Source organism: Labrus mixtus, chromosome 13, assembly GCF_963584025.1.
Source record: "Labrus mixtus chromosome 13, fLabMix1.1, whole genome shotgun sequence".
NCBI lineage: Eukaryota > Metazoa > Chordata > Actinopteri > Labriformes > Labridae > Labrus > Labrus mixtus.
The window spans coordinates 20,031,363-20,049,407 of NC_083624.1; the positions used below are offsets into that span (position 1 = coordinate 20,031,363).

The following is an 18,045-nucleotide window of genomic DNA, read 5'->3' on the forward strand; positions in this document are numbered from 1 at the left end:
GGCTTTATACCACTGTGACATCACACAAGGCAGGACTTGCCATTGGTCAGCTATGCACCAAGGAAACTAGGGACTCATGGGAGGACGGAGGAGCCATTTTATGCAACTCACCACACCTGTCAGCCGCTTTGCCTGACCAGAGACACAAAGAGAGAGAGAGAAGTCATCAGCTCGTTCATTTGGTTTTAACCCGCCTTTAATCCCTCCGATTATCTGATAACGACACGTCTGAAGAACACATCAACAGGTGGAGGTCTGTGTGTCCACCAACACGTCAGCTCGCTCGCTCAGTCTGTGTGACACAAATTAAATCAAAATACATCGTAACATCATAGAAATGTTTTAATCACAAACACGTTGAACATCAGAAACTTTATAGAAACAGACATAAAACATTATAAATTAAATGTGTGAACTACTTCCAACCTGTACAAACATTTTACATCAAACACCGGCACTCATTATGATTATTTAACCTCCCGCAGACCACGATGACTTTATTTAATCAATCAATCTTTAGATGTGTCGCACTAATTCATAACAAGTGTTACCTTGAGATGCTTTACGAAAGAGCAAGTAAAGACCGAAATCTTTGCTATGTTCTAAAAAGAAAAATGTGATCAGGGGAGACGGGATAAGATCCAGGGAGGAGGATAGGGACACACAGGGGGGGGACTAAGAGACCTGAGAGCTCAGGAGGTCCCAGGAAAAGATGTAGTCAGTAACTAAGATTTACAGAAAGTGACACGCAGTGATACGATGTGAAAGCAGATTTCAGACGTACAAGAATTTGATGCGCTGATCTCATCAGGGGCAATATGGAAACAAAACAAAAGAAGACGAATGCAGAGTTCCTGCTCACTTAATAAAATCCAATTTATGTGATGATAATGACGATTGTTTTGTTTGATAATGGCGATTTTAGGATGGTTTAGATGCTGATTAGAACTCTCAAGACCACCTGTGCTCTGCCTCTGGTCACTTCCTGTAATCACCTGTGCTCTGGATAAAAGCATCTGATAAATTATTTGTAGAATTGTAGGTGAACAGTGTTGGGGAATCAGCGAAAGCCACAGTTTTTCAGCTGTGCGTGTGTGAACATGTTTTTGGATCCTGTCCTGTTTATTTTCATGTTTTTCACATACAAGGTCGTTTCTACCTAACGATTAAACACCCAGCCTTCTGTAGGTGTTTTTAATATAAATGATTGTTAATAAATAGTGAAACAAATTCCATGACAGACATTGTTTGTTAACCACCGTGAGTTGGAAAGACTTCAGATTCCCTCCAGTGGCCCTTTTCTGGTTGATAGAACGCCACCACACCGCCGTTTGCCCTCGCCATCTGTTCCCTGTGTTTGCCACGTTGAAGCTGCTTCAGTGCCATGATCTGTCACATGAAAAATAAAATCCACAACAAAGAGTGAATATAAAGGATCAAATTTAGGACCTCTCACGGCTTTCATGACCTAAACTTGAAGGACTCTAATCTAAAACTTTTAAAGGAGCCGTGAGGACCCTGTAATGAAATAAAAAAGAGGCCATGAGATGTGCTCTGTGTCAGTTTTTTAATCTTTTTACATTATTGAATTCATCTGTGATTTAAATAAACATTCTCAGCCCTCAGATCAGATTAAAACCCTTCACATGAGTCTGATGACGACCTGAGGATCACTGATGTCGGCCTCACAGTGAGGGTAACAAACCTTTCTCTAACATGACTCACCTGCTGAGGTTTCCCAGCATGCATGTGGAGGGAGCGGGGGTTTCCTCTCTGCTCGTGTCATGACCCCAGATAAGCCAATCAGATCACTGCCCAGGACATGGAGCTGTCCCTGTCGATCAAAAAGAGCCAACAGCTAAAACCCACAGAGACAACACAGAGAGGAGCCATGATACTAATATCTCACTGTTTAATCCTGTCTGATTATCTTTACTGCTTTAATCAACAACTGTTGTTACATTTATGTCACAACTACAGCTTACTGTACAGGTTATTATTTATAAATTAAAACCGTTTGACAAGCTAATTAAATAAATAATTTCACTATCCTTTAATTATGATGTCTTTACTGTGTGAACATGTGAACACTATAGTACTTTTAACTATAAGAGCCTTAAACTCTTTCTTTAAACTAAACTACTTTCACTAAATACAAATTATAAAACTGCTTGACTTTTACCGTAATACTTCAAAACAACAAGCAGAGAATTACATTATACTTTTACCATAATACTGTAATACAAGCTGAGAATACTGTTTTACTTTTACTTCAAATACGTAAAGAATAATCCATCCATTTTTTTTTTTACCGTTTTTGATAAACCATTGCTGTGATACGTATCTTAACTGTGTTTAATTAGTAATGCTTTCCTGTCAGTTTGTCTCTTACCTGTTAACATAACATTTTACTGGTCAAGCTAGCTTTTATGTTTACATTACTCATCGATTGTTTACACAATAACACAGAGCTACTAAAATAAGTTATCGTCACCTGTTATCCTCTGGTTTTTATTAATTTTTACATGTTCTCATGTTGATAACAGCCATAATTTCCACAAACGCGCGCTAGCGGAATATGTCTGTGTAGATTCTCAGTCATCCAGGTCATGGTAAACTCGACACTTAATCCAAAGGCTTCTTCTTTTCATTTCTGGCTTCGTCCACCAGAAAGTTTAGAACTGAAGAAGCCTTTCATCTTCAAGATCTTCAACCAGTCCAGTTGACTTTGGATCAAGCTTCGAATTCAGCGGAGGAATACTATATAGGCCAGCAGGACAGACCATTAATATTGGGTTTACATGGAGATTTTTGTCTCGAATAAACATTTTGTCATACCAGGTGGAAAGCAGGCATCTTAACTGCCACGAAAAACCCCATAAAGAGATATTATGTAGATGGTTTACATGTCAGAAGTTAAGTTTTGACTGTTCCCGCGGTCTGCGTAGGAAACTTTGAGGCCGAATCACTGACTAACGAACGCGTCGCGTAGCTGCCATAGACCGTAAATATTAAAGTAGTTCCACAGTTTAAAAAAAGAAACCAACGGTAAGTGTTACTCAGAAAGGTAAACTATAAATGCATGATAACTAATGAATCAGATATGTTGATAACTATGAATTAGTTAGGAACTAGTGAATTTATTTTTTCCTAATTTAAATTTCTGGAAAAGATTTACAGTAACAGTACGAAAATGGATGAACAAGCAATAACCGTTCATTTTAGTCAAATTTATATTAGTCCCTTTTTCCATAATTTATTGGTAATTCCTTCCTTACCGTTTTCTAATTACTTCACCACCAGTAGGCTAATGTCCTCAAATGATCTCCAGATGTATTTATATTTAAGTTACAGCATCTAGGAGTGTCTGGATATTTGAACAAAATAATTTCATAAATCTCATCACACTTTTACAACTTTTACAGAGATATCCAATTTTGTTTTTAAGATGACATGTTCAATGTATTTATCAGTTTCTAATACGACCCATTCCTTAAACGTGACACCTCAATTACAAACCCTCTTTTGTCAAATATTTTCACCAGTACTTATTCCCTCGTGTTTAAATTTAGTAATCATCTCAACGTTTACCCTCATGATGTTATAAATTACAAGAATATTAACCACAACAACCAACCTACCTGTTGACTTCTGAAATTGCTCAGTTTGAGGTCAAAGGTTATCTACAGTAGGCTACCAAAATGTTAGTATGTTTTGAAAATAATTGAAAAGGCAGGTACACGACTGATTAATTTATTTTATTTCAGAGAAAAACACATTGAAAGTATATTCAAAATAATCCGAACAAGATGAGACATTTAAAGTAAACCTTCAGATTAGGGTCTGAATGTTGTTTTCATTACCGTCATTTCAAAATATATTCTTCTTTAATTTTCCAAATTCTACAAAGAAGAGGGACGCTGAAGAAAGCCATTAGTAATTAATTGATTCCCTAAACCCATAATATTCATTGTTTTTTTTAGAATCAAAATACATTTGGGGTGAATCTCATTGGCATTCAAATTAAATATTTCATCAACCTTTTTACAAGAACACGTAGGAAACCCCCTGATTACACAACCAAAGCTTTCACATTGATGAAGAATAACTTGGATTTAGGGTATGTTTAGGATCAAATTCAATATTTCATTTTATTGTTAATTCATGTTTTTTGACATTGCAAATAAATATAATCCTTATCAGTACTTTATTTTTACATATAATAAATCATAAATGGGAGCACATACAGTTGCAGTTCCTCTACCGTCCACTAGATGCTGCTGTAATAAAACAGACTGAAGTGCAGTTAATGAATAAACCCCAACTTTAAACAAAGTGAGAACAGTAACATGTATAAAACTTGGTGGTTTGTAACAAACAGTGGAATCGTACTAACAATGTGTTTAGACCAAAAGCAAAGTGTTGCCCTGCTTCACTCGCCCACATTATACCAAACAATCATTTAGGTCTATTTGCATGTTTGGCCTTGAAATACCTGACATTTGACACAAAGCTGGGTTCATCTCCCTCCTCCTCCTCCATGAACTGTGCCTGGATTTACGATCAGTACCAGGTCCCAGTCTGATGACCTGTTAGCTAGGATCAGGACCAGGTCCCAGTTTGATGACCGGTTATCTAGGATCAGTACCAGGTCCCAGTTTGATGACCTGTTAGCTAGCATCAGTACCAGGTCTCAGTTTGATGACCTGTTAGCTAGGATCAGTACCAGGTTCCATTCTGAAGACCTGTTAGCTAGGATCAGTACCAGGTCTCAGTTTGATGACCTGTTAGCTAGGATCAGTACCAGGTCCCATTCTGAAGACCTGTTAGCTAGGATCAGAACCAGGATTTCTCTGATGGTGTTCTGTTTCAGCTGTTTCAGCTTCTATCCATCCGTCTCCACAGAGTAACAAATTCACTTACGGGTCCAATTAAATGTCGGCTGAAATCTGTATGACTGAAATGCCAGTAGCCTATTGGTTAGTGCGCTCCCAAGGTACACATGTGGTCCTCTAGGAGGGCGGTCCGAGATATAATTGAGGCTGAGAAGATGGTGAAATAACACCATGATTCTGATATCTAAAACGTATGAATTCATGATTTGTCAGATCTGTCTGCAAGATGACAAGCGGAAAACTTTAAAATGCTTGTTTTTTAACTTCAGGAGAATCTCAGTTCTCAGACTTTCATGAGTTTTTCAGTAATTTCTCTAAGTTTAATTTTGGTCTGAACACACCTTGACAGGGCATTAAAGGTTAAAGTTTAGTTCCAGGTTTTAAGTTCCTTTAATGGAAAAGAGTAATCAGAGGAGTATCAGGTAGAGCAGCCACAACAGAACACACAGCGTACCAAACCAGGTGTGCCAGTCCACACTCATGATTTCAAACACTTCTGTCACCAGCCACTTGTCACAGCTGCTGCTGATTCCAGCTGACTGCTCGGACTCAAGATGTTTGGCAGCGTGGGCCTCGTACGACTCCTCTTCTGAGTATGATGCCTCTGGGATATATTGGAAATGTTCCCCGTCCTCCAAGGCGAGCGCTCGGCCTGGGCCAGTGCCTGACGACTCTTGTTCTTTAGACCTGAAGCGATCATGATGACAGGAGGTCAGACAGCACACAGCCTCACTACGAGCTCTGATGTACTAAATATACAGCCCCCCTTATCTAATCACCAGACAGCCAAATATAAAGTTTGTTTAAGGTTAAACATGATGTGAAAATCTGGATTTATCCAGATTGTGTAGAGTGTAATGTTTGGTTCTACTTGTTCATGCAGCATCATTGGTTCTTATTTCTGTGTTCAGTCTCACTTTTGTTACTGTGCACATACTGCAGGGATCACAAAAACACAGCACACACTCGTGTTAATCAATAATTAATCATTAAACAGCAAAAAAACAAGTGCCTTAGAATGATGACATGTTAGTAACAAACTGCATTAAACTAATAACTTCTTCCTTCGTTAGATTAAAACGCCTATAAGCACACAGAACTGGAAACTGAGGCGGTGAAGTTTGAACTGATTCAGTCGATCTCCTGCTTTTCTCCTCCAGACTTACTCTACCTCTCACTCCCTGCAGTCTTTATCAGCAGGATTACTGACACAACCTAACATGAACCTTAGCAAAAAGAGGGCTGTCTCCTCTGCTGCGGACAAACTTTAACGCTAGCTAACATATGTTTGTTCTTGCTAGTTAACATACAGTAGTTCTTGCTAGCTAATGTTAGGGCAGTTTATTCTATAAAAAAGCATGTCTCCAAAGATAGTTAGCATGTTCCTATTGACTCCATCCACTGTTTTTTAATTAGTTCTACTATTTCACCAGGGGAAGTCGATAGTATCGCCATAAATTAAGCTAATTTTAGCTAGATATGTATTTTAATTTTAAAGTAGGCTTATAGCACTTAAGAGGATTTGTTCAAACATGAAACTAAAGTATTACTAAGTGGGTGAATACTGGACCGTTGGCTCAGTGCCTTACACCTGCATTAGCAAAAGTCTTGGTTAATCAGCTTCGTCCCACATAGGAATGTATAAACGGTAAGGTACTGTGCAGACGGAAAAGCAACACATGTTTACATTACAGTATTGAGATGTTGAACTAAAGATCAAAATAAAGATCTGGGTAACAGAGAATAAGCTTTCTTTCCATCAGTGCTTTAAAAGTATGTTGAATATGTTTTTGTTACCAGTTGTTCTCCATGACATGGTAACCCTTTTATTCGGACCCAGCCGAAAGATTTGAGTTTGATTCACCTCAAAGGGGTGACCCTAATCATATAAGCGTTAACTATCACAACTGATGTGATGGAGACACATTGGATGTATTACGATGGAGATTTACACACGATCCGGCTACAGGATACATGTTAATGCAGGTGTAAAGAGCGCCTCAAGGTAAGTTGAGAAGCTAATATTGTCTTTATTCTTGTGTGTTTTTGTGGAGCTGGTTATATGCTACCCACCAGGTGAGTGCGGGCTCTGGGTGTCCCGACACCTCCACCTCTAGCGTCACTGGAGAGCCCTCCATAACGGTGGCTCTAGACAGGGGCCTGGTAAAGCAGGGTGGGCCAGGTTTAGAGGCTTTTCCCTGGGGAAGAGACTCGGCCAGGGACTCGGGGAGAGGATGAGGAGCAGGAAGGGGAGGCCCTTGGATCTGAGGAGTTAGCTTGATCTCCTCACGGATGGCCATGGGCTGGCAAATGTTTGGGTCTTGGTCTGGAGTTAGTAGATGAGGTGGAAAGGACAGTGGGGTAGCATGCGGATTAGCCTGCTGTGCCAAAGCTAGGGTGTGTGCTTTGGGCTGAGAAGGAGCTGCAGGTTCGGCAGGGCTGCCGGGCGTCATGCCAGGGCCATGCACACACTGCTGGGTACAGGTAGACCCGCAGATGGAGTGGACTGCCTTGTGGCTCTGCTCGCTGCTGAATCTATTAGTACTGGTGATGGTGCTGAGGGATGTACTGATGTTGCTAACACAATTTGGCTGTGGAATAATTGCGTCATGGACCTCAGGGATATTGCAATAACTGCCTTGAGGGAAGGACTGACTGTGAAAGGTTTGTTGGATAACTGGAGTACTTGTGATCGGGCTGCGGCTTAGGGGCATGGATAGTGAGGATGTCTCCTTGCTAGACTGGGAGTAAAGAACATCTTGATCAATGTTACTCCTTGAATCAGGGGAAGACTGTGGACGATTGCTGTCCCTTGAAAGCGTCGTACTTGTGTGGACACAGGTTTCACTGGATTTGATGTCACCTGGAAGGTTGCTGTCTTTATAAAGAGCAGAATATGAACAGCTGAGGACGGGCTCAGTCTTGGACAGCGTCTTACTCTCTGGTCTTTCTTTGGATGACCTGGGGCTGCTGCAAGCCGTTGTCGAGGTACTAGTACTGTTTGAAGTGGATGATTGGCTGTAAATGGTGTTGATACTGGTGCTGTTTTTACTCTCCAGTGTCCTTTTTGGTGTGGAGACTGGATATGCTTCCTTCTCCGTTTGGGAGGAAGCTGTATCCTGATGGAGGCCCATCCCAGAGGCAGGGAAAGAATGTGTAAAACTTTTTTCTTGACAGATGGAAGTTTTCTTTTGAGAAAAAGTAGTGCAGGATTTTAGGATCCTAGTGTCTTGTGGAAGGGTCTTGTCCCTTTGGAGATCAGGATTTAGTTCATTAGAATGCAGAGGATAAAAACGTAACAGGGGGCTGATTGGGCCGTGACTGAGCACAGCTGTCTGGGGAAAGGGATCTGTCTTGAGCGAGGTCTCACCTTTGGAACCAATATTTGGAGTGATCTTACCCTGGGTACCTGTGGTTGTCTGAGGTTGATTAAATTCAATTTTATGTTTATTTATTTGGGGCCCAATTTGTAAAGGTATATTTATCTCAGGGACTTTATTGTCTGTGTCAGAACAAGTGTCTGCAGTGCTGCTGTTTTGGACTGGATTAGATCCAGAGAGTAAACTTGGTTCATGGGCGCCCAGGGGGTGGTCAGCACTCTGGGGTACGTTGGCTATGCTGTTCTCCTTAGTAATCAGGATGCTGCACAAAGTGCTGGTGAGTGGGCTTGAAGCAGGAACTGTCAACACACTCTGGACAAGCAACCCTGACTCCGATCGAAGCCTGGAACACACAGAAAGACCATTTTCTTAAATCTTGATTGCTTCTTGGTAGTTTGCAACATTTCATAATTACAACTGTATTTTTACAGTTCAAATGTGGCCTCTGAATGTAATTTGCATCTCCTGACTGTCCTCCTGCCTCCTGTATTAAACCACAATTTGATTGTCCACAAAGCTATGCTTGGTATCAGGTATCAAACCCTTTAGAGATCTGACTTGTTTTTGGGTGTCTTGACCAGATATTTCTGGGATTTGGTTATTTCTTTATTATTTTTTATTTGGTGAACGTGCAGTTGCTCGTTAAGAGTGGTTGTCAACCACTGACATCCAAAATACTGTTTTTCTTTAAAATTGAAGTATTACAGGAGCAGTATTAGATGTACTTCAGTATCCCAGCTTTGAGCCTTATCTCAGTTTTGAATATGGTATTAACATAGAAACCTGGCTATTCATATCCATACATACAAGATAAATACGAGCATCCCAGTTTCTGATTAGTGCATCGTATTTGTGCAGGTGCCTGTGATGTTTATTTTTAAAAACACAACCTGCATTGAACTAGAGAAGCTTACATCAAGACCACCGTCTGCTGTGGTGTCCAGTGGACAGTGACCAAACATCTCGTCCAAGATTTTGGTAAAATGTGAAATTTGCTGGATCAGAGCCCCTTCTTTTGGACTGATGTTTGGCCACGTAGTAAAGTTTCTACAGGACCTAACTCACTCCACCATACCTGATGGGATACCAGCATCCTGTAGCCTGCTCACCACTGACTAGGTCAGAATTCTGATTCCTTCTCCCATCCAAATGTCCAATTATATTTAATTCTTTAATTACCGAAAGAGAAAACTCTTGTTTATTGGTCCCTCCAAGTAAGATGCTCTTGTTGCCACCGCCATGTTTGTTTTTCTGATACGTCACTTGGCTGAGGCCACGCCTGTGCAGGAAGTCTGCAGCTGTCAGAAACCAGGGCAAGGTGTTCTCCAGTTTGCAAAATCAGGATTCTCAAAATCGGGGTTAGGGCATATCCCAATTTCTGAAATCAGGATGTTTACATACAAAAAAACAAAAACCGTATACTCCCGAACAAAACCGGGATACTCAAGTCCATGTAAACGCACTCATTGCCAAACAAAGATCTCTTTTGGATCCAAACTTCTTGTTTTTTTTAAATCAAGGTAGCATATTGACCCCTGCATAGAATAATTAATATTTTCTTATATCAGAAAAACTCCCCGAACATCATGGAAGAACTCTTGTTCTGTTCTGACCTGGCTCTGGGATTAGTCCTGATACAGACCTGGTGCTGCTGTGAGGGTTGGAGGGAGGAGTTCGGCAACTAGGCCCTCTCTGTTGAACTGCACCACAAGCAGAACTACTCCCAATTTGTTCTGACTGGGCATGGTACTGGTGGCTGTACTGGTTGATGTGGACGCTGTGGGAACTGAAACAAACACCCTCCTCGACGTCAGATTGAACCATGATGGACTCTGGGGTCTCTGCCAGCGGTGGTAGGGAGATATCATCAGGTGATGCACACTCGTATTCGTCATTGGAGAGGTAATCCTCAATCATCACTTCCTGTTGCTGGAGCTCCGTCTCTGACAGACCTCTTGCTGATGCATTCTGGGTAGAACACATCCAGGGTTAGACTGATATGACTGAACTCTTACAGGAACAAGAATGCTTTACGGTTGATTAAATATCTTTATACAAATACAGCTCATCTGACTTTTTTAATCCATTGTTTGTACACAAACAACAAAAATATTTCCCAAGTAGCTAGTTTTAGAGCTAAGCTAATGGCAGACAACAGAAAAAAGGACTGTCTTTCCCATTGTCTGAGGTTGAGTACTTTTTCAATAACAAAGCGCCATCAGGTTAAAAAAGTTTTTCAGTGACATTAAGTTTTAACAGTTGAGCCGGAGATTCTCTTGGCAGGAAGGATCAAGCCACACACCACCAGGGGACCCCTGAACATAGAGGTCAGGAGGAGTCACCTTTTTGAAAGTGCAACTCTAAACTGGAACATTTAAAGCTTTAAAAGTTATAAGTCTGGCCTTAAAGTCAATTCTATCTCTTTAAGGTGGTTCAAAGATGCAAGAAGGTCTGGTAGTATTTTGGGAACATACAATTGTGTGTCATCAGCGTAGAGATGAAAATAAACTAGTTATTTTGAAAATATGGCTCTGATGCCAACATGTAAATGAAAAGTAAGTAGGCAGCACATAGGAAATAACTAAATAATGATATTTATCTGTGTTTTAAGTAATCCACATGAAGCAGATATACCTGCTGTCTCAGTTCTGCTGTCTCTTTCCTCTGGAACGCCCTCTGGATGTCGGAGAATGACGGGCCAATCAGAGGGAGAGGGGACGTGGTCTCAGTCTCGCCAGGCTGTGATTGGCTGTGGATGGTGTAGATTCTTCGGTTGGCCAACACAGGGGAGCAGGAGAGGCTCAAGGTGTGAGTGGAGCAGAAGGAGGAGGAGGTGTGCTGTCGGCTGCGGAAAAGAGTCGACACAAAGAACCTTCACTTATAGAGTATAGAAAAGACTGGCCGAGTTTAAAAAAAATATCCAACACATTCAGAGTACCTGTTCTCCGAAATGACCGTCTGTGTTTCTGCCTCCTGACTCTGACTCTTCTGCAACGGAGGCTTCCTATTGGCCGCTGTCTGCCTCTTCAAGGGAACCTCCTTCCCATCATGCTCTGCCGTCAGCTCAGGGGTGTGGCCTGTCTCCTTCAGCTCGTACTGGGAGGACATAACAGATTCAGATAAGCTTCATATCTTCATTTGCATCTAATTGTTTAATATTGTTTTTAAATGCAGCCCAACGTTGCATTAGTCACAAGAGAACATGAAATATATCTTCTTCTTACGACTAGGGAGGATTTTTACCATTTCAGCCATCTCCTGAGTGCTGCGATTATTCCTCTGTTCCTTCTTTTTTAACTTCCTGTTTCCCTTCTTCTCTTTCTCTACATCCTTCTCTTCCGTCATACTGTCTCTCCTCTCGTCCTCTTCCTTTTTCTCTTTCTCTGCCTCCTCCTCCTCCTGTTGTTTGTTCTCCTTCTGAAAACATCATCGTTATGTCAAAGTGGATGTAAACACAGTGCATCATGTATGTGAAACTGGCACTCTGCAGGATGCGGAGGAGAGAACATGATTAAAAGACATCATGCTTTAGTATTCATAGCTTTGAGGCACGTGACCAGCGCGGAGGCCTGGAGCGCAAAAAGAGTTTGGGAAAGTAGCGCCCACCATTGAAAACACTGAAGAACTGCAGCACAGGCTCTTTAATTTTCTATCACTTCTAAACGACTCATGTTTACATCACCTGACGACCTCAGACAGACAGATATTAATATAAACTAAGAGTTGGGCAGTTGTGACCCTCAAACAGAACACAAGATGGTCTTACGGTTTAAAGAGTGACCCTGTTAACTGGAGACTTTCAGTGTGGGATGTCACATGAACGCTCTAAATAACAGGAAAAGTTTAGCTATGAAGTGATAATACATCAGAAACAAAAGTTTCAGCAGTCACGGGTTGAATGGGGACTGAAGTAGTTAAAGTGCCAAGGCTTAGAATCAAACCCGCCCACCTGCTTTGAGGACTACAGCGTCTAAATCTGAGCACTCGATATAACCACTTGTCTGTCCAAGTGGATTTTAATGTCTCAGTTAAGATTCTTATTCACCTTCAGTTTGGCTTCCAGCTCCAACAGTCCATCACTCAGCTCTCTGATGGATGCCACCATCTCTGAGTGTTTGCTGACCGTCTTCTCGATGTACCGCTGCCCCTCCTCCGCCCCTGAAACACACATACACACAAACACACACACACATACACAGTATCATAGTTTTTGAGTTATTATCATTTATCAGATTAAGAGCCATGGACAGCTGTATTAAGACAAATATTCTCATTTAGCGCCGTATAGAGGACTCTGTTGCTTCGTCTGCTACTTCCACGTCATTCTTTTTATTTCATATCGTACCTCAGGAGGCCCCCTGCCCCCCCTCCTATCTGACAGGTATAGTCTCCCGCTGTGAGGTGCATGTGTCCTTCTGTAATTATCAAGATATTTTCAGGACTGCACGAGTGAAAACGACTTTAGAGATACATATCCACCTGTTAAGAATAAAATCACTGCCCCTGATTCTCCTGCTGTGTTCCACTGTGGCAGGCAAAGAGGCGGAGCCTGAGGCAGGCCTTCAGCCTCCTGAGCTACAACACGCCACACGCCTTATTATGCACAACTCTTAGCTTCATTTAAACAAAACACGTGGGTCATAAATTAAATTCACAAACTGGACAATGTGAGCCAATAATAAAGACATGAGCTATTCAGACCTTCTTTTAACCGGGCTGTAAACACGTTGAACTCTGCTGTTTGAATGTTAATGGGACTTCCAAGGTTTAGCATCCAGCCTCTAGTGGACACTCGAGGAACTGCAGCTATTTGCACCTCCATATTGCTACTTGGTGTTTACTCACCGTGCAGTCTGACAGCCAGCTCGCTGATCTGACTGATCCTCTCTTCCTGTTGAGGAACAGTTGGCCACACAAACTTCTCAAACTGTTGGTAGAGAACGGTGACAGCTTCCGTGCTGCGACACTCGGACGAAAATGTCCTGACGCGAGCGATGGTCGCGCTCGCCTCCTCGCACCAGAACTGATACTGTTCATACAAACCAACAACAAAACAAATCACTGACTCTGTGAATGTAACCTCCCGCTAATTCTACAAATATTATAATGTAATAATCTTATATCTGTTAAAAAGTATAAAAGTATAAAAATGAAGTGTAGTTTGTCTCACCTCCTCCATGGCTTGCTGCAGTTTGCAGGTCATCTCTAGTGTCTTCTGGTGTTCGCTGACACCTCGTTCAAACTCTCCCATCTGTCGCTGCAACTCGTTGATGGCGTCCTCAGCCTCCCGAGCCACGCCCCCATCTTTGACCTCCGTCCCCAGCCGTGCTGTCACACCCTGCAGACGTTTTCTGAGCACCTGCAAGTTCAGACAGAGCAGAGCATGCCAGATCCCGCTCCCGCTGATGGACTGATAGATAGAAGTAGTTTATGGGTTTTTTAATGTGAGGGACGTTAGAGTAGGGTGAAGAAACTCCAAGCAGTACCACGAATTGACCGTTTTACATCTTAACATGGTGGCAAGTTTTTCTGCTTATACCTTGGACAAAACATCATGACCTGCAGCCATGATCGCCTACAGCTAAGACCAGACCAGCAGAAAGGGATTGTCTTCGTTTGATGTTAGTGATGAACCACACGGTAACTATGGAAAGAGGTGGGGCAGTGAGTCCCTCTGATCTCAATGGGACCAACCGGGCTCAATAAAAAAGGATGCAACAAACCAGTGATGCTGCTGGTAATTTGAATACAACCCAACTATTACTTCACAAGGGCAGTGGCGGTTCTAGACCACTTTTACTGAGGGGGCCAAATGGGGGCCAGTTTTGTCAGAGGGGAACATTAAACCCAGGTCAAAAACAGACAAAGATGATCGCTTTAAAAAATATATATATTATGCCAAATAATAGCACGCATCATTAAATACCATGATTTATATTTGTTTCAGTAACAGAATTTAATACTAGATTGTGAGTCCGGTTGTTGAGTCAAATACTGTGTATGTGTTTTGAGGGGGGCTCTTCCTTTTGGAGGGGTGGCCACAGGGGGGACCAAGCTCAGTGTTGGCCCCTGCCTAGAACCGCCCATGTACAAGGCCTCCCCCAACTGGAGTAACTTTGACCCCCAGCAACCCTGTGAGAGGCTCAGATCAGGAACTGGACCTACTTGTAACTTCTCCTCGTACATCTCCACCTGCTGCAACTGGTTCCTGGCGGCCTTCGTGTTCCTGGTCCGGTCGTTTCTCTTCATGTAGTTAAACTTCAGGTTACTGAAACGCTTCTTCAGCTCTTTGAAGGAGTCTCGAAGCTGAAACATGAAAAAAATGTGTCACCTCAAAACCAACAGCTGGTTTCACATGAAGACGTTATAGAGAAAGCCTTTGTTGTCATTATACAACAAGTGAAAACACAACCGCAGCAACCAACAATGGGCATTCAGGGAAGACAAGAGAGACAGAATATAAAAAGTATTTCACTGGAGGTAATTTATATTCAACAGGGGGAAAAAAATCATTGCGCTGCAGCAGCCCGGAAAACGTGCTGTAACACAGGAACGCAATGGTTCTGCTCGTTTGAGCAGTTTGATCGTTTTCTTACATTTTCCTCACTAATCCTCATCCTCTTTGCAAACTTCTGAGAAGGATTACGAATTCAAAAGTTTAAAACAACACAAACTGGAGGTTAAAATCAATTTCTAGATTCACTCCAATCGGTAGCTTTGACCCTGTTGGGTTACTTCTGAACGACCGGGCCCTGGTGACTCGGAGTATCTGTAAACCTTTATGGATATCCTTCCTATAGTTGTAAAGATAAGTTGCTAGCACAGCTACAAGTTCACATATTTCATCCTTTATTGTTTTATTTTTTTATTTTTGGTCAAAGTAGTCCGAGCTGCATCGTGGTCAGCTCGGTGTTGATTCACGTCTTCAGAACTTTGATGAGTTTATTTTTAGAGCAGGAGGGCTTAAATCCAGAGGGACATTTCTGCCTCTGAGTGGAGGATCAGCGGTGTCAGATGGCTGATCTGTCAGCCGAGAACAGCTGAGGCGGAGATAAGTGGACAGACAGTGAAGGGTATTAGTTCAACAGATGAATATGTTGAAACGAGAGGCTAAGGAAGTCAGACAAACATTGAGGTGGAGGTGCAGCTAGGTTTGGGAAATCCCTGCATTGAGCACTGGGAGCACTAAAGTTAAGTAAAGAGTATTCAGACGGAATCAATGAGTTTACGTTCATATGACAAAAAAGTAACTCTGAATTATAAAGATTTGTCACCCCAAGAACGACTCCCTCAGAGTATTAAGAGCTGCACTAAAGTACCATTTAACAATTATCAACTTCACTCGGCACTAGCCCGGACTGTATCCGTAGACTGGCTATAGCTCCTGTTAACGGGCCTGCTTGCCTCGCTCTATAACCTGGATGTAAACGAGCACAGTGAACAGATAGCATCTCTTAGGAGCAGCGGGGTTTGTCAGTGTTTAGATCTATAAAGTGGTGATAAAGTTGTACGTCGGCAGTGTCGGGTTGAACTGGGATATCGACCGGAGCGATGTGTAACCACATTCAGCTCAGACATGTGGATGCTAACCTGCAGAGAGGACTGAAGGCTAGCGGTGCTAGCGTTAGCCACACACTGCAAACCAAATGACATTGTTTACCTACAATGTAATTTGGTTTGTGCATAACTAGTCGGTGGAAAGGAAATTAAGTTTCCGTTGAACCGACTAGGAAATAGACAGCTGGGAAAATTTCTAGTTTTTAACAAACAAATGGAGAAAGGCCAAAATACCAGGGTATCTACCAGCATGCATTTTGAATCACTCCAACCCAAAACCCTCTGCGTAGTGGAAGACATGTCCCATCGCCTGGTTATCTTAGTGAGCAACAAAACATAACCAGTCCTAAGTAAGACTGGATGTCGTTATCATCTCTCAGGCCACGCTTCATGTGACTCAGCAGTGTGGACACAAACAAGACGGATCACCGTCATTCTGCCTCTCATATGTTTCATCCCTCGAGCACATACCCTAATCCCTCTGCTGAGCGCTCATGGAGGTCCACTCGCTGCTCCGATTACAGAACTTCCCCCCGTCTGCTCCGTGAAGTGACAGTTAAGCCAACTGGAACTTTTTCTCCAACATTCTTATCATCAAGATACCATAGACCTCCATTGTTGCCATGGATACACCTCAACCTCACACGGGCTTTCAAACATAAACAAGTAACCACAGGATGAGTCTGCAGAGGGCGCTAAATGCCTTGTTCTGTGAATCACGCCATAGTTCCCTGTTATGAAACCAAGAATTTCATCAGACGGCAAAATCTAAATAAGTCACGCTGGCTTCAGTTATTTTTAAACTGATCAAACTGAGTGAGAGGCCGCCTCAGATCAGAGTCATCAAGTCAGTGCTCGATCAGAAACGCAAATCAATCAAGATGGAGACGGTCATCAATAATTGAATGATGAGCATAATTTCATTCAAATCATTCGTGAGGTGAGGGAAGGTAAGATATACTGTATTTACCTCGGGGGGGGGGGAAGCAATGTTAATAAAGTTCCAACATGTTAAAAACGTTATCTGCAGTGAATCACAAACTTATTTGTAACTTTGTTTTAAACTTGAAGAGTCAGAAGAACTTTAAGAGGTGAATATTTTATAATTTAAGTCCTGTTGTGTAAGACTGATGGATGATTTCTTTGTTTGGAGTCTTTGTCATGAGGGGAAATGTTTGTTTTTCTTTCTTTCTTGCCACTAAGCACCCAACGAAGTTGAATGTAATCGCTCTGACTGTTTACAGATTGTGCACCAACTGTTTGGCATCAGACTTCAACACGCTGAGTGAAATCCTGCAGCTGCTTCTGCCCGGGATATTTTTAGTCCGACAGACGGACAGTCGGCAGCAGCCTCCTCTGCTGGTCATACAGGTGAACAACAGCCCCAACCAACCAGAGCTCTGTACCTGTGATTACCTGCCTGGAGACCTGGACTGTTACAACAGCTCAACATTTCCGGGTTATGTTTTCATATTTGGCATCATTAAGAAATAGCAATCACAATAAGCGGTCACTCTACGCTGGTTGTCGACCCAGCAGGCGCCGCTTGACCTGGATGTTTGCACATTTGAATAAAAGGTGCTGCCTTACCTGGATGATGTCATTGTTGAGCTGGCGGGTCAGCAGCTGGTTCTGCTCACATTGTCTGGCTTCATTCAGCGAGGAGACGCAGAGAGAGTCCAGAGAGAGAAGACGAGCCTCCAGCTGCTCCACCCTGAAACCACCCTGACAGTCCCAGTACTCAGAGTTAGTACTAAAGTGCAAGAACACGTACAGATGTAAATTTATGCTCCGTTATCAGTCAAATTCATGCACTCTAGGAAGCGCCCCTTGTGGTCAGAATGGAAAAGAAGTCATATTTATTTAAATGTTTTATGTGTTCATACTTTCTGGTTGACATCTGTGCAGATGTCCGTCTTCAGTGTTGAGACATTTGTCAACAGATTCTGGATCTGCTGCTGTTTCTGTCTCTGCAGACTCATCTCAGCCTCGATGGATCCACATAAACCACTAAAACCAGTGAATGAGCTCTCAGGGTCAGACTGGAGCAGCACGTCCAACTGGGCACACAGAAAACAAAACTGAATTTAACTTACTGAAAGTAAAACGTGTCAAACATATTTGTTTATATCCAATAACATATAAGGACTGAAGACCGCATGTAAAGACCAGATGTAGCCTCCAGGTTTTAAAGGTGAAGCCAAGCAAACCGG

At 42.3% G+C, this 18,045-nt stretch overlaps 1 protein-coding gene across 1 annotated transcript in view; it reads right to left on the reverse strand.

The window, feature by feature from the left end:
* Positions 1 to 4,564: 4,564 nt before the first annotated feature.
* The window catches only part of ccdc141 (coiled-coil domain containing 141), a 31,299-nt gene continuing 17,818 nt past the window's right edge, over positions 4,565 to 18,045 (reverse strand). Inside the window, exons 17-28 of the mRNA XM_061054096.1 lie at positions 17,719 to 17,892; positions 17,423 to 17,557; positions 14,441 to 14,581; positions 13,446 to 13,634; positions 13,121 to 13,304; positions 12,321 to 12,433; positions 11,519 to 11,692; positions 11,214 to 11,371; positions 10,910 to 11,120; positions 9,918 to 10,243; positions 6,969 to 8,618; positions 4,565 to 5,582 (exon numbers count right to left, since the gene is read on the reverse strand). Of these exons, the coding sequence (XP_060910079.1) occupies positions 5,303 to 5,582; positions 6,969 to 8,618; positions 9,918 to 10,243; positions 10,910 to 11,120; positions 11,214 to 11,371; positions 11,519 to 11,692; positions 12,321 to 12,433; positions 13,121 to 13,304; positions 13,446 to 13,634; positions 14,441 to 14,581; positions 17,423 to 17,557; positions 17,719 to 17,892 (3,735 nt within the window). The 3' untranslated portion in view covers positions 4,565 to 5,302. The remainder of the gene's footprint in view (positions 5,583 to 6,968; positions 8,619 to 9,917; positions 10,244 to 10,909; positions 11,121 to 11,213; positions 11,372 to 11,518; positions 11,693 to 12,320; positions 12,434 to 13,120; positions 13,305 to 13,445; positions 13,635 to 14,440; positions 14,582 to 17,422; positions 17,558 to 17,718; positions 17,893 to 18,045) is intronic.